At 38.7% G+C, this 26,603-nt stretch overlaps 2 protein-coding genes across 4 annotated transcripts in view; one reads left to right on the top strand and one right to left on the bottom strand.

Moving 5' to 3' along the window:
* Positions 1–25,890, bottom strand: part of qkr58E-1 (quaking related 58E-1) — a 30,022-nt gene extending 4,132 nt beyond the window's left edge. The window contains exons 1-6 of one of the 3 annotated variants that reach the window (XM_067772243.1): positions 25,812–25,890; positions 25,423–25,738; positions 24,819–25,320; positions 14,174–14,287; positions 13,933–14,105; positions 12,722–13,061 (exon numbers count right to left, since the gene is read on the bottom strand). In XM_067772243.1, coding sequence (XP_067628344.1) covers positions 12,922–13,061; positions 13,933–14,105; positions 14,174–14,287; positions 24,819–25,320; positions 25,423–25,738; positions 25,812–25,889 — 1,323 coding nt within the window. In that variant the 5' untranslated portion in view covers position 25,890 and the 3' untranslated portion in view covers positions 12,722–12,921. Of the gene's footprint in view, positions 1–12,721; positions 13,062–13,932; positions 14,106–14,173; positions 14,288–24,818; positions 25,321–25,422; positions 25,739–25,791 lie in introns of those variants that run through there. The other 2 variants (XM_067772244.1, XM_067772245.1) reach the window with 2 other exon arrangements.
* Positions 4,136–4,817, top strand: PolE4 (DNA polymerase epsilon subunit 4). The gene is made up of 2 exons (XM_067777535.1): positions 4,136–4,419; positions 4,485–4,817. Exons 1-2 carry the CDS (start codon positions 4,197–4,199, stop codon positions 4,775–4,777), a joined length of 516 nt encoding a protein of 171 aa, XP_067633636.1. The 5' UTR covers positions 4,136–4,196; the 3' UTR covers positions 4,778–4,817.
* Positions 25,891–26,603: the final 713 nt, after the last annotated feature.

The raw sequence follows: 26,603 nt of genomic DNA, 5'->3' as shown, positions 1-26,603 counted from the left end.
AAAACAATGCAAATAACAGGGGAATATTATTTCGGTCTCTGATGGTTCACTTTTTTCAAAAGAAATTTGATTTTAGTTGTTTTTATGCACACATTTTTCAAATCAAAAAGCAAAATTTTCATTTGTCAATGTCAAAAAAAATTTCCAAATACAAACTGGCTGGTTTGTTTTTTATGAACTAGGTTGTATTTTTCTTGGATTTCGTTAGTTTTTTTGAAATATAGTTTACACCAGTACTGAAACCGAATTGGGAGGGACGGCGACAAAAAATACAAGAAAAATATAGAGGAAATAAAGTAGTGTCATATAGGTATAAAAGGTGTGGTCGAGGTATTGCATTTGTAAATATAAAGCAACCTCAGACTTAACAATTGAAACTTATTTCGCCTTGCCCATTAACATACAAAATTGCGCTAAGCACTGCTGTAAACATTCTCACTTTACAAAAAAAAAATACTTGCTTACATACTTTGTCTATTCTTTTGTTAGAATCTGGTTTTTTTTTTTTTAAGGACACTCCCGAAGGCTTTGGCGAATGTTATCGATGATGGTCCTTTGCCGGATATAGCCCGACCTTCCCAGGAAGGATTTGTTAGGACATTGAACCTTCTGGGCCATGTCGCCCCACACCCCCTAGTTACATTAGGAACTTGGGGTCGCCAGAGCTTCGACTGCTAAGTATGTGTATAATATATGCAAATTTGTAACAGGATTCTCCCGGCCTGGGTGAAGCGGAAGCTACGAATTGCGCTTATCAACCTTTTGAATTCCCAACACAACACGTCAACGTGTTTATTAGGCTGTTTGACAGTTCTGTGACATTTTGAAGTTTTGGTTATGAATACAATTTTCCCTCTTAATATTATTGTGAAATATGACAAATAGTTAAAAAAAATCGCCTTCCTTAAAACTTGAGGATAATTACATTGGGTAAGACAAGTGTGATAACTTCTGCATAGACGTCAAAATTACAAATAGAACATCCTGCCAATACGCTAAAAAGTACTCATGGCTCAATTATATGGTTGGTTCATCTCATCAGCTGATTCTATTTATTTCATTGCATGGTCGAGGGATTGTCAAAAGGGGATGGCAAACTCAAAATGAAACCAACACATTGGCAACATTTTCTTACACATACAAAAACTGCTAAGTTTTATCTTTCCATTCCATACCATTCACACCAACACCAATACACAGATTTTGACAATTTGAACACACATATTTTGTTATTGTACAAATGAGCCAACCATATAGTTGAACCATGAAAGTACCCATCTTGAACATCCTGTCATGCAGTTGACGGATAAGATATCACACTGGTTTTATCCACAATGGATAATTATTTAATTTGACAGTTGGCTCAGCTCGCCATTCATAGAACAAATTTTCTATCGCTCAACTGTTTCCAACATAGATGAATGGATTTGCAACTCTTTGCTTCGAGAGAGCGCTGTCAAAATGCACATTTTTTATAACATTTATTAATGATGCCACTCCAAACAAAATGAATAGACCTGTATATGGGGATTTTTACATACATTTCGGCGATTATAGTTTCAATCATTTAATAAAATGATAGTCGTAAAATATTTATTTCTTTAAACTTATTTTACAATAATACGACTAGCTAGAGTTAAATATAAACAAATCTAAGTAAAATTTACATTTTGATTAATTTAATTAGTCAAATATTGTAACGCATTTAGCTCGCAGTGAAAACCATATATTCTTTTGAAATTTCAGTAAATCGGACCTATGATATAACAGTTAACATCATTTAATGGATAGGGCTTATCCTACATGTCTGACGTTCCAGGTTCTGTGATCAAAATGGACTGGTTGCATCGGGACTTCATATTTACAAAACGTGTTTTTAGTGATAACTTTTGAATGGGAAGTAATAATATTTACAGTAAAACACGTATTTTTATCCTTTTTCCCATAATTTTGAACGCTATTCTACAGTTGTAGGTCAAACTAAAGTTTACCGAAACTTTTGGCCCCTTTTCGTTTTAGCTGGCACATTTTTTGTCCTGGTACCCGCTTCAGCTGGCGCGAGGGATTTATCTGTGATTGTTGCCAGCACAAATTTGAGATAAATCCCTCGTGAGAGCGCAAAAAATGAGAGTTGCGTATCAAGTCATCTTTGGTTTCCAACGTATCAGACATATTCAGCTCGATTCTAAATATACCCTCAGAATTTTGTTCTCCTAGGGAGAATAATAATTGGTGAATAGGAATTTCGAAGTCAGTTGTTTTGTCAATTGAAATTTCGTTGCGCATTTTTTATTTTGATTAAAAAATTGAAAATTTTAATTATTGTTGCAAATTTGATTGAAATTAAGAAATAAAATATAAACAATGCACAGTATTGCATTTCATTTGGTATTCACTGAAATGAGTAATGATTTGGTGCCACAGCAACATCAACAAAGGAGCATAAGGAGAAGAAGGCGGCGGATAACACAAATCCGCCGGAGTTGCCCGCTTCCATTCAGCAAAGCAATTTTCTGGTGGCCACCCTGCAAAAATTGTTGGATTACGTGTTCCATTTTCTTCATGTTGGAGTACTCTAACAATACTCCTTTGCAATGCGTTTGCGGACCACCATCAGCCGATCATTGCTCGTTTTTTAACAACCGTGATCACGACACGATGACGATCGAACAGAGTTGCCAAAAGTAAAATATTGCATACAAATAACTGATAATAAAATTTTACTATGGCAACTCAGATAAAATGCAAACGCGCACTGCTTTTATGTATACATACTATAGTAAAGAGAAATATTAGTTTCTTTATTCACACAAATGCTAAATAACATAAGAATATTCGTAGTATAAAATATAAAAGTTATATTGCCCCTCTTCAATTACTTTCATTTTAAATTAAATTCACTCCGATAATTCTTTCCGACACAATTCCTCTTTGGTACTTTGGCATATGATCCTCTGTGGGTGCTCCATGGGGTACTACAGTGAAAGTACTCTCACGTGTGTACTCTATGGAATACTCACAAAAAAGCGAGAGTGGGATCACCTACTCCTCTCATAGGACATCGCAATGTTAATTGGAGCACATTTTTTGTATGAATACAGTTTAGTTTTGGAACACTCCTATACTCCTAAAGGAGTATTCCTTACATTATTTATGGAGTACTCGCGTTTTTTGAAGAGCAAGTCGAGTTGAATTCGTTCTTTCGTCATATAACGTTGCTTATGATATACTTTTCGACTTGAAATAAAGAATATTGTGGTAGAATGTACATATTTTAGCACAAATTTGTGCAAATAAGTGTTCTTTCTTAAAAGAACCAATTTCCTTTAACTATTTTGATGCATTCTCTTTAATTTACCAAGTAAAAAAACTCATAAGAAATGACAGGGAAATCTCCCTCTCACTCACATTCATAATATCTACTTTTCTCCCATAACCGGTTCCCGCTTTTCCGAACATTGTTCAGAATAGGAGGAAAGGGAGAAGTGAAGAAACTCACTAGGAATTTTTATTTAGAATACGAGGAATGGGAGGGTAATTCTATACGACAGTATGACACTGCTAGTACGCGTCAAAAATATCGAGAGAGGTGTCAAAAGACGCGTATTACAACAATAATCCGAAGACGGAAAAGAAAAATTTTATCTCTGTCCGGAGATATTTGCGATTGAAGTTGTCGATTTTCATGTGGTTGTTGTAATGTTGTACCCACGAAACAAGATTGTGAACATGTTTTGCGCAGATATAGTTTTGGTCTCCAAACCGGTGTTGGATCCACCCAGGGCAATTTTTTATAAGCGCAACCGAAGGCCGACAATGTAGAAAGGTCTTCTGCGCAAAAATACTAATACCCCGGTTTCGGAGGGACCCGCGGGTAATTTTTCGGTTTTTCGTTAATATCTTTTGAATAATAATAATAATATTAATTATTATTAATATTTTTGCACGCGATTAGCAGGGTCATGCTGTCGTATAGAATTACCGATGGGAGAAGGAAAAAACTCGCAAGGAATTTTTGTTTAGAATTGGGCTGATTTTGTTCGCTGGCAGCGCCCATTATTGACGGCCGCTTGTACGAAATAAAGTGAAAGGAACAAACCTTGTTGGAAACTGTAACTTGGCAGCTTTTACATTTTTGTTTACTAATAATCAGCTGATTGAATAAATAGCAGAATCTAGCGAGATTTTAAATAAATATGGCTAGTGAAGGTTTGTTTACTCCGGAATTATCTGCTGTGGTTGCACTTGAACAAGATGATGCCGGAGAGAAGACAGATACTTTCGAAGAAAACATAGATTTCATAGAGGATGAAAATTTAGATCTTATGGTGGCAGAAAATATAGACGTTATAGACGAAGAAAACAAAATAGTCCCTGAAATCGAAGAAAATAGGGAGGTTCCTGAGCCAGACGGCGGTGGTAATAGATCACGATTTACTAAACGTGAATCCGCACACTATTTCTTTAAATTTGTTTATTTGCAGGTACAGATAAGGAGGTTATAACAAATGATGGCGTTCAGGAAGCTCGATTATTTCAATTACCTTTAACACGTATTCGAAACTTGATGAAATTGGACCCGGACATGCATATCGCTTCTAATGAGGCTGTCTTTGTTATAACACGATCTACAGAACTATTTATTGAGTCTTTGGCTAGGGAAGCTTTTTCATTTACAGTACAATCGAAAAAAAAGACATTGCAAAAAAGGGATGTTGATTTAGCAATATCGTCCGTAGATAGTTTGATGTTTCTAGACGGTGCTATGAACTTTTAATAAATGGGGACTTACTGTTAATAAATAATACACCATAAAAGCTTTTGTTTTTAGTTGCAACGTTCAACGTAGGCCCTCTAACGCTGAAAGGAAGCTGATGGCGTCATTTTAAATCAGGTATGAAGGCCACATAGCAAACCCAAATGAAAGACGTATGTTGAACACCTATCTGAAAGAAAGGCGAGCCTCTTGGGTATACTCCATTTTCATGCAGCAATAAAGAGAATAGTTTTCGGTAAAATTTTTCTATTTTGATATCGGAATCTCAAGTTTTAACTGTTTAGCGCAATATTTCAAAATTCGATATGGGTCCAAATGGGCAACCCATGGGAATTTAAATCATTTTCCACCTGGTCCGTCCAGCGGAGTGGGGCCACCCTCTTCTCGGGGGCCTTATCATGTAACTCGGAATAAATTTCTTTGTGATTTAAAAAAAAGTATGTGATTTGACAGATTTCGAATCGCATTTCCTTTCGAAACGAGTTACAGAATAAGACCCTTGCTTCCATTGACGGGTTCCGATACAAATATATTTTCTTGGCCGGAGCATTATCAGCCCAATCACGCAATCCATCGTAGACTGTTTTTTCGGGATTCGTAACATTCGAATTCGTAACATTGCGTGATTTGGCTGTTTGTTTTAAATATTTTTCGGGATTCGTAACATTTGAATTTGTAACATTGCTACGATGGATTGCGTGATTGGGCTGTTTGTTTTAAATATTTTTCGCGTTTCGTAAATTTTCTCCGTTGGCAAGAACTTGTAGAAAATTTCAAATAAACGTCAAAAGTTTACGTTCCGAGTGAATTCAGTCATGCCACTGTACGAATTTCGAATTTACTTATTTACTTTCGGAGACGTTCGGAAACACGGTCGAATTGCATGATTGCAATTTCGTAACTTTCCCGAAAAAACGGTCTACGATGGATTGCGTGATTGGGCTGAATAATTCATTGGCATAACTTGCCTAACCAGCGTAGACGCTGCGCTTTAATTCGCTGAACTTTGTTGATGTCTACGCAAAGCTCGTACAGGTCATTAAATCTTCGGAGCTCGCCGTCGTCGCGTAGAGGTCCGTGAATCTTTCGAAGAACTTTTCTTTCGGACACTCCCAGAGCCGCTTCATCTTATGTTGTCATGGCCCATGCTTCAGCACCATATAGCAGGGCGAGTCCGATAAGTAACCGCTTCCCACGGCAGCCGGTTCTATGTACCGGAATGACTCTGCATTTTTGTTTCATTTCGGTGTAACCCCATTTAAATTGTTGCGTCCCTCTCACAAATTGCCATCTTCGGAGCAGCTCCTTGCAACTGGACTGCTCCATATTATCCTGCTCCGGCAACGCATTGCACCTAACCCCGGTCCCAGGCTGTGCACTCGCGTAAGGAGTCATCAACCCCTAGTCCCCCACACCATGTGTTCCGTATGCCAGCTCAGAATATTTCCTTGGCGATTTCAACGCTCGCCACTATCTCTGGCATTCAAGCTTGCCAGTCGACAGCAGAAGCAGGCAGCTAACAGAGCAAATAGACAATATGACTTTCCGTATGATAAACGGCGATGCCCCCACCGGAATTGCAGCTAACTGCTACAGCTCGCCTGGCATCTCTATCGTCAGTACAGGGCTCATAAATTGCGTTGAATGGCAGCCGATACTTACTTTAGCTTCTGACCATCGGCCCATCGCTTCCCAAGGCAGTCAGTTCTATGTACCGGAGCGACTCTTTCCGACCAAGGACTGTCATTTCAGTGTAACCCCATTTAATTTTTTGCGTCCCTCCCACAAATTTTCAGCAGCTCCTTGCAGCGGAAAAGAATTTTTTTAGGACGGTTATACTCTTTGTCAGTGTGTCTCGTGCAAAGGATGGATGCATCGGACAGGTTTTGTCTGGGCTTGACCCCAAAACCGGACGTCCTCGTAACATTCATAAATCTTTCGTGGCTCTTTGCTGTTGACGCTCAAGGGCGTCCCGTAGTCTACGCCTTAGCAACTCATACGACTGCTACCATTCATAACTACATATCCGTAGTAGAGTCGGTAGCAATGCTGAGTATCAGCCCCTGCCCCTGTCTTCTTCCCCCCTCTTATCCGGCAGCAAACGTGTAGGTCAGGGAAACAGACTCTTAGTCCCTACCTCTTTTTGCACCGTTTAAGCACAGAATATATATGTTTGCGACATCCACGCAATGCGGCTCCTGCCTTGGACGGTGCCTCTTTCCTAGATGTTCTGGTCTTCGCGACGGCAACCCCCCGACGGGTTTCATTGCGCCATGTCCTTACCCAACGACGTCCAGTCCCAGAGCCACAACAGCAGTTGTGTCCTAGCCTTTCACAACCCAGGCGTAGTCACCCATCACTTACTCCTAGAGTGACGACGTCTCTCCCGTTGCACTTCAGAATTCTGCAGTTAAACTGTAATGGATTAACTGGGAAGATTACGGAGATAGTCGATTTCAGGAAGCGGCACAACATACGCATTACTGCGATTCAAGAGACTAAACTCACACCAAGATCTGCTCTGCAGACCTGCTCTGGGTATAATGTCCACAGAAAAGATAGCGAGAGCTGAAATGGAGGCGGCCTCGCGTTTATCTTACACCACTCAGTGAAATATCATATATTTGATCCCGACATCGGCCGCAGTGTCTTAGAACGTCAAGGCTTATCTGTCCCGTCAGGCGATCCCTCCTGCCACCTGTTGCCCCAGTGGATATCTCCCTAACATCAGCGCCTTACTCACTGGCAATAATCGCATTATTTTAGGTGATTTCAATGCCCATCACGATCTATTGCATTCACACTTGCAGGCAGACAGTAGGGGTGAGATGTTGGCGGATCAAATAGAAGCAACGACTTTCTGCACAATAAACGGAGACGCCCCCACACGTATGGTAGGAAGCTGTCACAGTTCGCCGGATATATCAATCATGAGCGCAGGACTCGTAAACTGCGTCAACTGGCAGCCGATGGTAACATTGACATCCGAACACCTGCCTATACTTATTTCGCTCGAGCTCCTCATGGAACTTGGGGAGGGGGAGGGAGGGGATGGCCTGAAGGTTTAATGTGGCCACATAAATCGTACCGGATCTGTATCCGGCAAAGGACCATCACATCGATAACACTCCCCAAAGCCTTCGGGGAGCAACATTATCGCTACAACAACAACAACAACATTGCTTGTGGATGAACACAAGCGGGCGAAATGGGAGGAGCACCTAAGCGGTTGTAACCTCTCTGCAGGTGTAGGTAAGCTTTGGTCTACGTAAAGTCCCTATCGAATCCGTCTAAGCACAATGACGACATTTCCATGCCTTTGCCGATAAAGAGCTGTCGGATGTGAAAAAATACGCGAGCGATTTCTGCCGGCAATATATTGCATTCTACGGTCGACAAAGATAGACAGAGGGCCAACAGACACGCAATAACATAAATTCAGCGCGTCTCCAATTACCATCACCGCCAAAGAGGTTGAGGATGCCATCGGTCATGCTAAACCAGCCAAAGCAGTGACCCCATACGGCATAGCCAAGCAGATGGTAAAAAGCCTAGGGAGACATTGGAAACCGTTTTGCTTCCTCATTCCACGGCAAATCTTCGCCCAGCCACGCACCACCATGGCTTCCGCAAAATGCACAGCACCACCACTGCGCTAAATGCCATAAACACATAGATTAATTACGGACTAAACAGGAAAACCCCCATCATATGGCGGTGTTCGTGGCACTTTACCTGTCAAAAGCTTTTGACACAGTCAACCACGGCACGTTACACCAAGAAATAGAAGGTTCACACCTTCCCCTTGTTGTTGTTGTTGTTGTTGCTGTAGCAATGTTTCGCCCCACCTAATAGCTGCGACCGATCACAAATTGTCATCAATATCCTCTAACGGGAGTCCAAGGAAACTTGCTGTTTCGACAGGGGTGGACCATAATGAAATGGGTGTTAGACGCGGGGCATACATTTTGTATGCCGGGGTTGATTGTGGATATGTAAGAGTTTAACCTGTTCCAGTATCCAGAACGAAGTTGAGCCAGAGTGATTTGCGTTTCCCTGGGGAGTAAGCGTTCCTCTTCCGCAAGTTTTGGGTACTGTTCCCCGAGTACTGGATTCACCGGGCAATTCCCGGACTTAAAGGTCCGACGCCTGTTTGTGGAGTTCACCAAGGACCTGCTTGTGTTTTTTTGCTTCATACGGCTGAGCTCTCAGGTGCCGTATTTCCTCAAAATGCTTACGGAGATGACTCCTTAAGTCCCTAGGGGGTGCTGGCTCATCAATCAGATGTCTGTTGGGATGCCCAGCTTTCTGGGTATAACTGTTTGGTTAGCATCTCATTGTTCTCCCTGATGGGGAGTATTCTCGCCTCATTATGTAGATGGTGTTCTGGGGACATAAGACAGCCCGTGGCGGTTCTGAGCGCAGTATTTTGGCAGGCCTGTAGCTTCTTCTAGTGGGTAGTTTTTAGGCTTGGCGACCATATAGGGGACGCGTAGCACGCAAAAGGCTGGCCAATTGCTTTATATGTGGTAATGAGCGTTTCTTTGTCTTTTCCCCAAGTACTGCCAGCAAGGGATTTGAGGATTTTTATACGGCTCTGGATTTTCGGAACAATTGCGGCTGCGTGCTCACCAAAATGTAGATCCTGATCAAACGTCACACCCAAGATTTTGGGGTGTAGAACAGTCGGTAGCGTAGTGCCATCGACGTGGATGTTCAAAATGGTCGACCTTCCCTTGTCTTTAAATTATCTTAAAAAAACACATACTGGAAAAGGCTACAGGCCTTTAAAAAAAAAAACACCACCTACATAGTGAGAACAAAGAGCTCAATATTAAAGAGCACAACGAAATGCTGAACGGGCAGTTTTTGCTAAATTGTCACAAACCAAGACATCCTAGCAAACAACTGCTTGATCTAGCACCGCCTCCAAGGGGGTTAAGGAAACATCTTCATAACCACTATGGCGAGATCCGGCACCTCTACCCAGCGGGTTAGGGGATTAAAATATACCCGCGGTAGGTATGCCTGTCGTAAGAGGCGACTAAAATACTAAATATATGCAAGGGGTTGTGTAGCGCAACCCTTTCAAGGGGTTGCTAGAGCAATATATAGCTTCTCCAGACCAATTGCGAAGCACTGTTAATACAACAACGACAACAACTCCAATCCGATCATTTTGCTGATCGAATTCTTATAATTTAAGTGATTTTCCAAGAGTTCAAAGGTGGCGTAACCCCTTAATATTTTAGTTCTTAGGGATGGGACACATGAAGAATTATTGTAGATTAGTGCAGGTGAAAACATGTTCTTACCTGATATATCTTTGTCCCGTCATGAACCTCGATAAAAACACATATTTTTGTTTGGTCATTTATTTTTAAATATTATATAGTATGTATGTACTTAAAGTAGTATTGATTTGACATAGATTCCAAACATTTCTAATTTTTAACGTTCTATACTTTTTTTAATGTATGTATATTAGGGTGCTTCACCAAAAAAAAAAATTTCCCTTTCCCAATGTATTTGTACGTTTCAAGTATTCTTTAAAAATATTACGAAAAAAAAATTTGAGATTTACGACAGGTGGATCGGTTTGAAAATGTCCTCAAAAAACAAATAAGCGTTTTATGTCAAGAGCTAAATGTAAGCCGCAAGTTTAAGTTAGCTGATCACTGCTGCATCTTCCAAGCGGAAGTTGCCGCTATTAAGAATGCGGGGATGAAATGCTATCCAATGCTACTACGGTTAGGGAATTTAACATCTACTCGGGTAGCTAAGCGGCTATCAAGGACTGGAGTTCAACTATAATGCGATTGAGGGCGGTCTGGGAGTGCCTGACCTCCCTTGCGATTGCAACGAACTATTTTATGATTAAGATTATCTGGGTTCCGGGCCATAGTGATATCCCGGGCAACTGGCAAGCTGATCTCTTAGCCCGCGTCGGTACAAGTGATGACCGGATGAAGATGGATGTAGGGATTTTGCTGGCCACCTGTGGTATGCTCCTGCACAGATGAGCCTCGAGTCAGCTCAGCATGCGTTGGGCGGACACTACCTCTTGCAGAGTAGCTAGAACCTCTTGGTCGGAAGTGGATGGCAGGTCTGCCGAAGTGATTGGGTACTCATCTATCAATAGCGTTTGCGGTACGTTTCAATATATTGGATCCTTATCCTCCTGCAGCTGTATGAAGGATGGAATCATCGGATCACTTTATGCTTGACTGCTCAGCTTTTGGCAGAATTACGTGAAAGTATTTCGGTCTCGACTCAAATGGGCCTCCGATTTATCCAAGGTCGATTGAGATCGGTATCATTCGAAACTATATCGCTGCTACGCAACGACTCTTTTAACTATAGATATAGCTTACTACATCCTTATTCTGTGGTTCGCGAAGGTGGTGTCATGAAGGTCCGTCCTCATGCTATCAAGGCGAGCTTCCCCTACCATGACAGCTACCACCTAGCCTAACCTCACCTATTTTATCTATTTAGTTGTTTAAGAGAAAATTGTAAAAATGGAATTGATTCAGCTTATGGACATCTGACATTTTTTTGAATTATTATATTGTAAATACAATGGAAAAACCATCCAGTTTTTTCAGGTGTTGCAATCTTAGTTTTATTTATGTAGATATGCCCTACGGGGGAAACAAATCTCTTAAACCATGCTTTAATGAAATAAATGTGCCTTCAAAATATGTAGACTGCGTCACATACTTACGTTCCACAGGTAACACTGCTGCATACACAATTTCAATGGTTTATATTACTTAGGGCTATTTTAGTTTTTTTTTTTAATATTCAGTTATGGTTTGTATATGCTTCTCGATGTTTTTTGTTTTTGTATTTTTTTTTGTATTTTTATTTTAAGGAGTTTTACAGTGTGTTTTATATAGATATTTTGTTGCTTGTCTTGCCTTGATAGTAGATTCAAATTTAAAAATTTTGGTTGCTATAATAACGTTTTTTTTAAGTTGTAAAACGTTCACTGATCAGTTTTTTTTGTGTCTTGATTTTTTTTATATGGTCCAACTATTAAAGTTTTTTTAAGCTTTTAATCAAATTGTATATAGTTTTTGGGTTTACTAAAGTGCCGTATTCGCGCGACTTCAGTACATTCTTGTATAATATGAGGATTTACCAAAAATAATTATTCATTTTTTGTTTTCCTTTTTTTTTAACATATTTTGAAACTCTTTTAATACAGTAGTGACCAACTACTTCTAAATCATGTATCATTATCCGAATTTCGAAATACAAATCATTAAAATTAAATGACACTGCCTGGGCCGACAATGCTCAATTGTGAAGCTTGTTCAAAATTCAAATATCTCAAGAACTAGAGCAGTAAATGTAAACCATTTTAAAGTTCAAATGTGAGAAAAAAAAAAATCCAATAAAGTATAAAAAAATATAATCGATTTTCAAACCACGTCGTACGATTCGTTGTTTTCTAGTAAACATACTGAAAAATTTCATATACTTTCAATTCCAGAAGAGTTTTTAAAGCAAATTCGAGCAATTTTTCGAAATCTAAAACAAGAGCATAGCTGTAATAAAAAATGTTGAAAAATGTTTCTATAATTCGTTTCTTAGCTATTTGATAACACATATGTATGTATTTATCTTTGAAATACATTGAACTGCGCTATAAAAATGTATGCTGCAAATGGTTTTAGATAGTGTTGAATATATTAGAAATTTCGCAGAAAATTCCACTTCCGAATTAAGCAATACAAATCTGAAAAAATGTATTGTTGGCAAATGAAAATAAAAATTTAATTAATTTTAAGAAGCACTAGATTTCCTTCCCATTGGCATATATTTGTACTTTAAAATGGTTTGTTACTGCTCTAACTGCATTCGTTGCTGATCTTTAAGGAATTTGAACAAATTTTTACCACATACTGTACCGCTTTTGTTAATTAGTCGTCTACATTTGTATACTCTTACGTGATTTTCTTTATATTTTTTTTCTTTAGATAGTTTATAAGTTGGATATTCATATATATTATGCTAACACATATAATTGTTATTTAGGTTATTAATACGGCTGGTATTCGTACTTATTTGTGGGGAAAAATGTTGTTGTCCTTTTTGATATTCTTGTAAAGTTCTTTATTTTTAAACCTTAGTTTTTAACGCAGTTTTGGATATGGTGCCGAACGATAACGTACGCTTTCCCGTGAACGTGATCCAGCTTCATAGTGTGAAGAAGAGTGTGATCCCGATGCTGCCGGGCGATAAGAAGATGACGAGCGACCGTTGCTTGGTTTGGCTAATTTAGGAGAGAATTTTGTGTTTTTTCGTTATATCTATAGTTTTGATGTATTTTAAATATTGCAATTAATGCGTTTGTTAAGCTATTAATTTGGGTTTTGACTGCATCTACGTGTTTATTTTGCTTGTTTTTATTTTATTTTTTAAGTTTTCGTCAAGGATTCAACGAATTTAAATAATTTTCGCCACTAGAATTCGAAATATTTCATACATTTTAAAGTTAATCTGCTCTGTGGATGTTTTGGAACTTTTTTTAAAAAATATTTTATTTGTTTATTTTGGTTAAATTTTTTTTTGGAAAATTTTCGTCGAGGATTCAACGAATTCAAATAAGGGTTGTCAGTAGAATTCGAAATAGATTTATATATTTTAAATTTTAAAGTTTATGTGCTTTTGTGGATTTTTTTGAAGTTCTTCGTTTCTTTTTTTAAGTTAATATTTTATAGAAAAAGGCACATTATAAATTTCGAGACAAATTTTTTAATACTTTTTTTATTACTTTTTATGCTCAAAACATAATTATTTTTCTGCAGTCACATTTTTCTAATATATTCGATTCCGCAATTTCGTGTCGATTTGTCCTGAGTTGTTTATACTTTACGTAATTTTTTATTTAAATTCGTTTTCATTTTTGCTTCTTCATTTAATTGACGTAGTTTATAAAATAAAACGCTTAACGGCTAGAACACAATATATATCATTTATATTTATATTACGCGTTAAAATAAGTGTTTATCAACTCACATCCTCGTGTAAGTCATAATTCGAAACAGGTATACGAAAATTATTAATTTTGTTATAACCTCTATTTTGGACAGGCTAATTATAATTAAATCATATACTTTTTTATTATCAGTACAATAACTTACCTGCATATGCAGCAGTGTATGAAGATGAATGTGGATGATATTCGCGTCTGTAATCACGCTCATAAGAGCCACCTTCGTAGGGTGCATGATGGGTACTGGAGTGTTTTGCCGGGGGTGGTGGTGTATAACGATCATATTCACCATGATGCTCGTATAATTCATGATCACGCGATCTTTTAAGAACATAAAAAAATATTTTTTTTTAGTTTTTTAAATAAATTTTGAACGTCCAAAAATTTACCTATGCGACTTGACGAGGCCATAAGCTGGATCCTCCATAACATATCGAGCTTTCTCTAAAATTGAATATACCTTTGGCTTTGTTGACTTTTCAAAAGTAGGTGGTGGTGGTGTGCTGTAATAAGTTATGTTTAGCAAACAGATTAACACAAACAAAAAGAAATGAAACGTGAAGCAATCGAAGCTACATAACAGTATCAGCAGCTACTTAATGAGGCTTTGTTGTTATTGTAGCGGTAGTCGCTAATGAGGCTGTGAGCAGTAAATGCTTCTATGAGTTAAGTAGCTACGGAAGCAACACCTTCATTAAAAAATATACAATTATAAAAACAGTCTTGGATATCTAGTCTATACCTGTCCATGGCAAAATAAACATTTTTTACAGTTCTTTTAAAGAAAGAAAGAAAGTAAAAGTCTATAGTACTTCAGGGTAGAGATATACGCCGCCGCCGCCCATTTGCCACGTTTTTCGCACGCCGCCGCCGAATATCAAAAATATCGCCGCCGCGGCGCTCGGAGCGTTACTGTATTTTCTACTTTTTTTAAGACTGTGTAGATCATTTATTGTTCATCTCGAAAATTGGTCCGATATGGTCGAAAGGGGTATCAAGGGATGCGCATCACTGCCAGATATAAAAATCCAGTTGCGAAATTTAACACTGTTCAAAAGTTATTTGAGAAAATAGGCGTTTCAATGTCAGCTTAAAGCCGGAGTCATTGGTGCCGTATGTCGTATCGCTGTATCCGTATCCCTAACGTAATCAGCTGTTTATCGTTACGACGGTAAACCAAAACCCAATTGGTTGGCTACGATACGGTTACGACCTTAGCGGCACCAATAATCGATTGCATTGATTCTCCTAAGGTTGGTCGAATCAGCTGTTAAAAGGTTACCGATACGGTTACCGATAAAGCACCAATGTCTCCAGCTTAATACGGATTTCGCACCACCGAATTCATCAAGTTATTAAAACAAAACACTTAAAAAAAAGTTATATAATAAATTTAAATGCTCACTTTGCATAATTTTTTCAAAAAAGTTATAAAGAAAAATGAATTTGAATAAAATGTCCCAAGTCGAACATATTTTCAAATTGTCCTCAAGTTGTCAAAAAAGCAATACCTGATTGGCTGAAAGAATAAGCGAAATCAGTGATGCAGTATCCTTAAGTAGGCTCCAGTGGTTTAAATTATCCTTTGAAATTATTCTTAGCTCATACTTAAGTTGCATATATCTTCAACACGTATGAGAAGGGTTTGAAAGATCACTTTATTTGCATAACCATAAAATAGGGTCTGAAATCTTAACTTTGACTTTCACGCTTCATCATTCAACACCCAAGTCTCTCGGTTCGACATTTCTGGAGGCCCTATCCCTAACTAGTCCCCTGAAGTGAATCACATTGGATATAGCCTATCAACCATGTTTAATTATGACCTACACGTGACGGCTCCTGTTACAAAAGTGAATACGTAGGCATATTTTTTTAACCAGGTTAGTTGTTGTTGTTGTTGTAGCGATAAGGTTGCTCCCCGAAGGCTTTGGGGAGTGTTATCGATGGGATGGTCCTTTGCCGGATACAGATCCGGTACGCTCCGGTAACACAGCACCATTAAGGTGCTAGCCCGACCATCTCGGGAACGATTTATGTGGCCACATTAAACCTTCAGGCCATCCCTCCCTCCCCACACCCCAAGTTCCATGATGAGCTTGGGGTCGCCAGAGCCTCGGCTGTTAGTGAAACAGGATTCGCCGCGGATAGGTGAGGTTGACAATTGGGTTTGGAGAAGCTATATATTGCGCTACACAGCCCCTTGAATCTGGTATTTTAGTCGCCTCTTACGACAGGCATACCTACCGCGGGTATATTCTGACCCCTAACCCGCTAGGGGGGGATTCAATGGGTTGTGTAGCGCAATATATAGCTTCTCCAACCCAATTGTCAACCTCACCTTCGAGCGGCGAATCCAGTTTCACTAACAGACGAGGCTCTGGCGACCCCAAGCTCCTTATAGAACTTGGGGGTGGGGAGGGAGGGATGGCCTGAAGGTTCAATGTGGCCATATAAATCGTTCCCGAGATGGTCGGGCCAGCACCTTAATGGTGCTGTGTTACCGGAGCGTATCGGATCTGTATCCGACAAAGGACCATCACATCGATAACACTCCCCAAAGCCTTCGGGGAGTAACCTAATCGCTACAACAACAACAACCCGCTAGGGGATATAACAGGTTAGGTCTTTGTCCTTCGCAAGAACACTCAAAGTGGTGAAGCAAAAGCTTTCTCAATAGAGTCGAACAAATGAACCGTAATAAAATCCTCATATCTCTTGCTGGCAGTACTTGGGGAAAAGACAAATAAACGCTCATTACCAACACCAACAACCAACACCCTCTACATAATGAGGCGAGAATACTCCCGATCAGGGAGAGAAATGAGATGTTAACCAAAGAGTTCCTGTTAAATACCCAGGAACCTGGGCATCCCAACAGACATCTGATTGATGAGCCAACACCGCCCAGGGGCTTAAGTAGTAATCTCCGTAAGCTTTATGAGGAATACGGCACCTAAGAACTCAGCCGTATGAAGCCAAAAAACACAAGCAGGTCCTCAGTAAACTCCACAAAGAGGCGTCGGACCTTTATGCCGGGAATCGCCCAGTTAATCCATACAAAATGTATGCCCTGCTTGCAATGTGTCCCCACATCACACCAACCATCTCTTTAATTGTAATTTGGAACCAACACCCCTCATTATGGTCCACCCCTGTTGAAACATAATATAGTAGTCGGTGATTTTAATATTAACATGAACTGCATTCCAACATATAGTACCAAATTAAATGAGATATTTGCTGTGATGGGGATGAGCCAAAAAATAGAATTTAATACGCGAATCACAGATACAAGTGAATCGAAAATTGATTTATTATTTTCAAACTCGGATGAAATTCTCTGTAATACTTTGCAGGAATACAAAATATCTGATCATGAAACTATAAAATGTATTATTAAAACGTCCAAAGTATACAAGATGAGACTGACCAAGAAAATCATAGCATTGGACAAATATAATAGTGATATTTTAATAAGTATCCTTAGATCATTTAACTTTACTATAAACTTATCAATTGATGTAAAAGTCGAATTAATTAATAATATAATGATTCAGGCTATGGAAAGTTTAACCTACGAGAAAGAAGTGCATATCAAGTTAATGAATAAATGGTATGACAGAGAATGGGCACAAATGAATAAATATAAATACAATATGTACACGCGTGTGTTACAAACTGGAGAGTGGGATGAATATAAAAATATAAATAGGTCATACAAAAAATTAGTCAAATTAAAAAAAATAAAGTATATGGAGAATAAAATCATTTTGAATGAATATAATCGTAAAGAAATGTGGAAATATCTCAAACAAACGGTTAACCAAACTAAAGATAACGAAGGGATAAAAAAAAATGATACTGAATGGCCCTTGAAACGGTGGATAGAGAGATATTAATAAAAAAAAGTGCACCGATTTGGCATAACGGATATTGAACTTAAATGGTTCCGCAACTATTTGAAGCAGAGAAAGCAGAAAACAGTTATAAATGCTGTGACGTCGGATGAATTAAGAGGTACGTATGTATGTATAATTTATGTATAATTTATTCAGTCTATGATTAAACAATCTTACAGACTAGAATACAAAAGCAAATAAATACTTAAACCAATAATCAACTGAAAACCACAACGAATAACGTAAGTGACATGACTAGCGAAAACAAAAAATAAAAAGATAATGCAAGTAAAGATTATAGGAACTCTTGCAAAGTTGACTTGAAGATGCTCCTCGACAAAGAAAAATCAATAAAAAAACCTCCTTGAGAGTCTATTAAATTCATTTAGTACCCGAAAAATTGGGTCAAAATTACAATAATTAGCCCTGCAAGCACTCACGTAAAATGGAAAAAATGTTCGAAGACTCCGATTAGGTACATTAAATGACACCTTCGCTAAGAGAACTTGGCAATCAAAAGAGCCAACTATTAGATTATAGACGAACATTAGCAGATGTTCTATCCTTCTGGATTCGAGAGGTTGGAGATTTATGAGTAAGCAGCGCGAGTGATAGGATGGAATTGGGTCGTCAAGGTTGAGTGAAAATAGACAAAAGGAATAAAGTAAATTTTCTTTGAACCCTTTCAATTCTGGCAGCATAGCAGCTATAGATAGGATTCCAAACAATTGAGGCGTATTCTAGTTTTGAACGAACGAGAGAGGTATAAAGAGCCTTCATTGTATAAGGATCCTTAAAGTCTTTTGCATATCTACGAAGAAAGGCTAGGGAAGCATATAAGAGATATGATTGACAAAAGAGAAAGAGGAATCAAAAACAACACCCAAGTCAATAAATTCATTAACCGAAACCAGTCGAGCACCTGTGATATCGTAGAGGGTGGAATATAAGTTAGATGATTTAGTAAAAGACATGTGGAAACATTTATTCACATTGAGGAAGAGATTATTGGCATTACACCATTCAATAAGATTATTTAGGTCATTTTGTAGGAGTAGGGAATCCGACTCGCCATTAACTCTATGAAATAACTTTAAATCATCTGCATATAGAAGGAAAGAGGACGAAAAAAAAACAGGAACCAATATCATTTATAAAAAGCACAAACAACAAAGGCCCGAGAATGCTACCCTGAGGAACACCAGACGTTGCATAAAAAGGTAGGGACTTGCAGCCCTCAATTTCAACACATAGAGACCGGTTCGATAGATACGATTTTAACCAAGATAAGAATACAGAGTGAAATCCAATATACTCAAGTTTAGATAGTAAGATTTGATGTGAAACTTTATCAAAGCCTTTGAGAAGTCGGTAAGAAAACGACCCTAGGTTAGTGACAGTAGAGCGACCAGCAACAAACCCATGTTGACGCGGGTCAATCACCCTTTTAATGATAAAAGACAACTTCTCCTTTATGATTTTTTCGAAAAGCTTTGAGCATACTGTGAGTTTGGCAATCGCCCTATAGTTAGAGATGTCATTGTTATTACCAGATTTAAAAATAGGACAAATCGAGCTCCTTTTCCATCTATCGATAAAAGTTCCAGAGGACAGAGATAAATTGAAGATATGGCAAATGGGAGCGCAGAGAGTTAAACTACAGTGCTTCAGTACAAAGGCGCAAAGGCCATCAGTGTCATAACTTAGCGAGGGTTTAAGGGAAAGCATAGCATTGCGAACATCATCCTCTGAGATAATGAGGGAGCCAAAATCAAACCTGATCACAAAGTCCCGAGCGCGAATGAGAGCCAGCCAAACCTACATTGGCATCATCAAAGTTAGATTTAAAGAATTCCGCAAAAAGCTCAACTGTTTCAGTTAGCGACTGGGAGCTTACCCCATTAAAGGTCATACAGATCGGAATATTCGTTGAAACACGTTTGGAGCGGATAAAGTTCCAAAAGGCTATTGGATTTTCTTTAAGCTCATCTTCGAGCCTACGCATGTAGCGATTATAAAGAAATTTATCGAGAGCATTAAACTGCCGGACACCTTTAATGTACTGTTCCCTAAGAGAAATGTTTTCCCTATTTGCCTTATATAATTTATTGAATTTGTTACGCTTGTTTTTCAACCTCTTAAGCGTTATGTTATACCAAGGTAATTTTTGCAACCTAGGCCTAAAACGAGGCACTGTACTATGAAATATCTCAGACAACTTCGATAAGAAAAGGTCATAACACATGCTGACGTCATTAGAGAGAAATATATTTGCCCAGTTAAGTGCAAGTAAGACATTGTTCAACTCACTGAAATCAGTAAGTCGTAAGTTAAAAGGAGAGTTATCCAATGGCGTCAGCGTAGGGATAGCAGCAAAGGTATTTAATTGAATGACAAGCGGTAAGTGATATCTATCGGATGGACACACAGGAAGAGTACTCTCAGAGAGATCAAATATTAAATTCTCATCGACAAACACTAGATCAAGCAACCTCGAAAGAGTATTAAATAAATTATTGATTTGAATCAAATCGCAACTTAAAATATTATCTATAAGATTGATTTCATAAGAACGGGTGACATTCGTAGGAGTTAGAATACCATTACATTGAAAGTCTGCCCAAACAATATTAGGCAGATTGAAATCACCAAGTATGCAAAAACTCGCATCAGGGTGGCTTTCGCATAGATTGACGATGTTCTCGACATGAGATGAGTATAAGGAATCACCACTGTTCGGCGGTATGTACGAGCAACATATGAAAGTTGAACTAGAGGAACTGGAAATACAGACGCACAGCTTATCTAGTAATGAATCATGATGTAGAAGTTGAAACCTCGATGAATGCAGGTTTCTGTTAACTGCAATCAACACTCCACCCCTTTCTTTTGACCAGTTTTCACGGAGTCTCGATCTTTCCGGAAGGTTAGGAATAACTTAGAGTCAAAGTATTCTTCATCAAAGAAGTCTTCATTGAGCCACGTTTCCACAATGACATAAACGTCATAGTCCATACGAGACGAAGACAAAAGAAAATCATTAGATATAATATAGGTGCCAATACTGAGCCTTGAGGTAACCCTATGGGTACATTTCTTATATACATAAATGACATAGTCAATGCTATCGAAGGTTGTGAAATTAGACTTTTGCGGATGATGCATTAATTATGATAAGTGAAAATAATATTAATACTGCACTTGCCAAAATGCAACATGAACTAAATAACTTGATAACTTGTATAAATGGTTGTGTGGTAATAGACTGAAACTAAACATAAATAAAACTAAATATATGATAATAACAAGGAGCAATATCAATGAGGATGATATAGCCGAGCTAAAAATAAATGTTGAAATCATACAAAGAGTTAACAGTATAAAATACTTAGGAATAATAATTGATAATAAACTCAAATTGGAAGATCATATAAATTATACAATTAAAAAAGTTGCTATTAAAATAGGAGAGATGCAGAGAACAACTAAATTCATTAAAAAAAAGTACAAAATAATCTTATATAAATCAGTTATAGAACCGCACTTCGTGTACTGCCCGTCCATTCTATTCATAATATCGGATAAAGAAGTAGATAAGCTCCAAAGGCTTCAAAATAGATGCATGAAACTTATTCTTCAGAAACCTAGAGATACACGAACGGCTGATATGTTGAAGACTTTAGATTGGTTAAGTGTGAAACAAAAGATTTTTTTCCACTCCATGAAATTCATATTTAATATCAAACATGGAAATGTACCTGAGTATTTAAATAAAAATATAGCATTAGTTGAGCAAACTCACAACATAAATACGAGGAGCAAACATAATTTCAAATTGCCGTTTTTTAGAACTGAAATTGATCAACAGAACATTTTTTACAAGGGTCTGAAAAGTTACAATGATCTCCCTATGGATATAAAAAGTTGCAACCAAATAACAGTATACAAAAGAAAATTATATGAATATTGTAAAACCTTAGCTATAAGATAAAAACTGTAATATTTTCTAATTTACGAATTAGGCTTCTGGCCGTAATAAATAAATAATCTAATCTAATCAAAACAGCAAGTTTCCTTGTACTCCCGTTAGAGGATATTGATGATAATTTGTGATCGATCGCACCTGTTGATTGGGCGAAGCACTGCCTAACGTAGGGGATAGTCGAGCTAGTCTGCAAACCGGATGCGGTCATCCATAATGATTATATCATATGGCCGGTAACGAAGACTATTGAAGTCAATGTATCGAACACAAACGTCTGCAAATTTTGGTATACACTTTTCTCCACGGTCCTTGTAAAGTTCAAATTATGTAGATGCTCCAAGGATTATACGATTTTCACCCATGAGTTACGCATTGATATCCACTTAGACCGTTAGTAATTTCGAGAGCGTCATCCTTGGCCGAATAGATACTCGCTAACCTTTCAAGGTGTTTTTTTTTGGTGTAGCTCGGAACAAAATCACGACAAAAGCGTCAGTCAGAAAGTATGCGGAGCTACACCTAGAGCTCCTAGGAAGTTGACGTCAACAAAGTATGAGTTCGAAGTCACAGTCCTTTGGCTTCTGGGCTGGCATATATTATAAGAGCCAGGATGCGTGTAGCGACTGGTGGTCGGGATTGCTACTGTTCGCACATCGGGAATTGTAGCTATAGAAACAGCCGAAAAAACTGAAGGCGCCCTTTGGCGCGATCAACAATAAGCCAACATTGGTGGTAATCGTTAAAACTGTGCCACAAGTCATGACTATTAGTAGATAATTGATAGTTGTTGTTGTTGTTGTAGCAATGCTCGCCCCACCTAATAGCCGCGACAGATCACAAATTGTCATCAATATCCTCTAACGGGAGTCCAAGGAAGCTTGCCGTTTCAACAGGGGTGGACCATAAGGAAAGGGGTGTTAGAGGCGTTGGTTCCACATTACAATTGAAGAGATGGTTGGTGTCATGTGGGGACACATTGCAAGCGGGGCATACATTTTGTATGTCGGGGTTGATTCTGGATAGGTAAGAGTTTATCCTGTTACAGTATCCAGAACGAAGTTGAGCAAGAGTGACACGCGTTTCCCTGGGGAGTATGCGTTCCTCTTCCGCAAGTTTTGGATAATTTTCGTTAAGTACTGGATTCCCCGGGCAATTCCCGGCATAAAGGTCCGACGCCTGTTTATGGAGTTCACCAAGGACCTGCCTTTGTTTTTTCACTTCATACGGCTGGGTTCTCAGGTGCCGTATTTCCTCAAAATGCTTACGGAGATGACTCCTTAAGCCCCTAGGCGGTGCTGGTTCATCAATCAGATGACTGTTGGGATGCCCAGGTTTCTGGGTATTCAACAGGAACTGTTTGGTCAGCATCTCATTTCTCTCCCTGATGGGGAGTATTCTCGCCTCATTATGCAGATGGTGTTCTGGGGACATAAGAAGACAGCCCGTGGCGATTCTGAGAGCAGTATTTTGGCAGGCCTGTAGTTTCTTCCAGTGGGTGATTATTAGGCTTGGCGACCACATGGGTGACGCGTAGCACGTAATCGGCTGGCTAATTGCTTTGTATGTAGTCGTGAGCGTTTCTTTATCTTTTCCCCAAGTACTGCCAGCGAGGGATTTGAGGATTTTGTTACGGCTCTGAATTCTCGGAACAATTGCGGCTGCGTGCTCAACAAAATGTAGATCCTGATCAAACGTAACACCCAAGATTTTGGGGTGTCGGACAGTCGGTAGCGTAGTGCCATCGACGTGGATGTTCAAAATGATCGACATTTGGGGCGTCCATGTTGTAAATAAGGTCGCGGAAGATTTAGTCGGTGATAATGCCAGGTTTCGCGAGGCGAAAAAACTGGAGAGATCAGGGAGGTAGCCGTTTATTTTATTGCATAGCGCATCGATCTTTGGGCCTGGGCCTGTGGCCATTATTGTGCAGTCATCGGCGTAGGAAACGATTGTGACTCCTTCTGGTGGTGAAGGTAGCTTAGATATGTAGAAATTAAACAAAAGTGGGGATAGGACACCACCCTGTGGCACCCCTGTTTAATTCTCCTTGGTTTTGATGTTTCGTTTCTAAATTGCACCGATGCCTGCCGATAGATAATTGATAGCAACCGTAAGTCGCCTTGTGCGTGACCTTCATGTAGCCACAAATGCTTTAAAGAAATCGTGTCGACGACGGATTAGTGTTAGCCCAGAACATCTCCCTCGGTGAAACTACGCTACAAAAGTGTGACCATTTAAAGTATCTCTCATGGACAATGTGATACTCTGAAGTCCAGCCATTCAATTAAGAGGTTTACGCAGATCACTTTGTCTGCGCGCCGGCCACGCCGCTATATAATAGAACCTACGCCGCCGCCGATTAAGTGACCGGTGTAAACCTCTACTTCATTTACATATCGCGATTTTTTAATTTTTCGGAGTCCCCTTTTTGCCTTTTATTATTATTATTTTTGTATCATATATATCAAGGATGGTATATTACCAAACAACCTTAGTGAAAAGCTTATATATGTAGTATGTAAATAAAACACATGTAAAAGTAATCAGGAAAATAATAATTTAAGATTACCTCTTATCAAAACAGAGGCCTAGAACGTTCAATGTGGACATGTGGTCGTTTCCGCGCTGTTCAGGTTTGTACCTTAATGGTGCTTGTTACCGGAACGTACCTGATCTATAGCGGCAAAGGAACCATCAGCGTCGGTAATACTCCCGAGGGGGGGGAGTGACTTTGTCGGTATAACAACATCAAACGTGGACTTGAAATACAGGTTGATTGGGAGTACGTCCTTTCCAACATCCCTTAAAATAGTGACTGCTGGACTCTTCCGCTTGTGGGGCTAGTCAAAGAGCTGATCGGAATCGATCGGCATTCAGACGGCACATTCCGTAGAATTAAGAAATTAATTAACCCAAGAGTTTTTTAAATATAAACAGTCTTCCTTATAAAAAAATGTAAATTTTTACACAGTAAATTCAATTTCGGTTGCTCTCATACAACTTTTAGGCATTTTTGACAGAAAACTATCGTTTGACGACCAACGCGCTGACCTTGCTAGTTTGGTTGAGTTCCTACCTCGTAGCGGTAGGTGCTCCTCTTATATTCGTACAACTAAATTACAATAATAATAATAGAAAGGAACTCACCGACAACTGTATACTGCGTGGTCTCCATAAGGCTTTGAGTAATGTGTCTTTTTGTACATACGCTCTTTACCATCCATTTCGCGCATTTGTTCCATACGTATGTCATCATTAGCATCTGGTATCATAAATTTTCGTATTTCGGCCAAAGCATACGCCATACGATGATATGCTTCTGAAGGTGGTGCTACCGTTGATATTTCAACATGTAAATCGCGACTAAGATGTGCATATTTTGGATTTCCAGAATTACGCAATTCCTCTTCTTTAGCATGATCGCGCATAGAATTGCGTCCCATAACTACCATTTTGCAATAAGTCTCCTCCTGCAATTGCCTCAGTGTATTGCCCTTGGGACCCAATATTTTACCAACAAAATTGAACTTCGGATATTCCTTAATTGGGAATAATACTTTTTGTGCAACACGTATTGGCTTTTCAGTATACACGTTCGCATATATTTCGGCCTTCGGTATACGTCCACTAACCAAAATTTTCTCAATTTCTAAAAAAAAAACATAAATATGACTTAGCGATACTGCTACCATCAGCGGATATGACAACAGAAACACCCGTGTCTACATGTAAAATGCGCATGTATACTTACCATCATCTATCAAACGCTTACATACAGTATGCTCCTTAGCGAGAGACTTTTTCTCCTGTTCGCACTGTTCAAGATAAGCATTTGTCTTTTCATTTAGTGGTGGCGCATCATGAATTTGTGATGGTTGACTATGATCTTGTCCGCCGCTGCGTCCATGCCCATCCATATCACCACTATTCCCAGCTCCCGCATTGCTTCCACCACCACCGGCTTCTTCATCTGTGCGTCTTTTCCTCTTATAATCACTGGTATCGTCATTATATTCGCGATCATAATCTCGTGGCATTATTAATACTTTTCTTTCAAATGTATAATCCTAAATATTTGTATTTTAATGTTTAATTTTCTTTCCAACAAATTTTTCACTACCTGAAATTTTTTTCACTCACCAAAAAAGATGGAGACTGAAAAAGTGTTGCCAAGTTAAGAACTCGATGCGATAAGCTACCGTGCTTTTGTAAATGCATGCCTGTTTTTACAGTAGTGGCAGGAATGATTATTAAGATAATTTATATACAATTCCAAAAACAAAAATTGAAGTATGAGGATTGATAAACATGGTCAAGGTGAGTATAACTACACAATTTTGTTTGTGGGCAAATGACAATAACAGGAGTTATTAAGGGTCAAAATTCATATGAAGCATTTTTTTAAATCTAAATTTCTCTTTAAGTATCGAACCGATTTTAAAAAATTTTCATTGTATAGGTAGTAAAATTTCCTTTCATTTGATATGTTGTTTGTATTCCTATCCCGTAAAATACTTAAAAAATTCGATGTTTAAAAGTGCTATATTTACTAAGTAAATTACGCATTTTGAACATATGTATGTATGTGTATGTATATTGAAATAAAGCCAGTATGGCCTTATTGCCATTTTCAAAACATGGTTGTTGTAATTTTATTAGGCTGTACCTAAAAACGCGCAAAAGAGTGCGTACTGTGGCATGTTGCCACGGTTCAGACAAACACCCGGACTTGGCATGGCGTAGCCCAGGGTTATTTAAATAAGTGCGGCCGAAGGCCGCCAACTCGAAAAGGTGTTCTGAACATAAAGGAAACAAATACCAGGTGTTCTGCGCAGAATTACTGTTAATTTGCCCAAAATTAAGTTTTGGTATACCAGGAACAGGACAGTAGGTATTGCATTGATGGAATTAAGGATATTATATATAATTTTA

Source organism: Eurosta solidaginis, chromosome 3 (assembly GCF_040869045.1).
Source record: "Eurosta solidaginis isolate ZX-2024a chromosome 3, ASM4086904v1, whole genome shotgun sequence".
Lineage (NCBI taxonomy): Eukaryota > Metazoa > Arthropoda > Insecta > Diptera > Tephritidae > Eurosta > Eurosta solidaginis.
The sequence above is the reverse complement of the archived record's forward strand: the minus strand, read 5'-3'. Positions and strand labels throughout refer to the sequence as shown.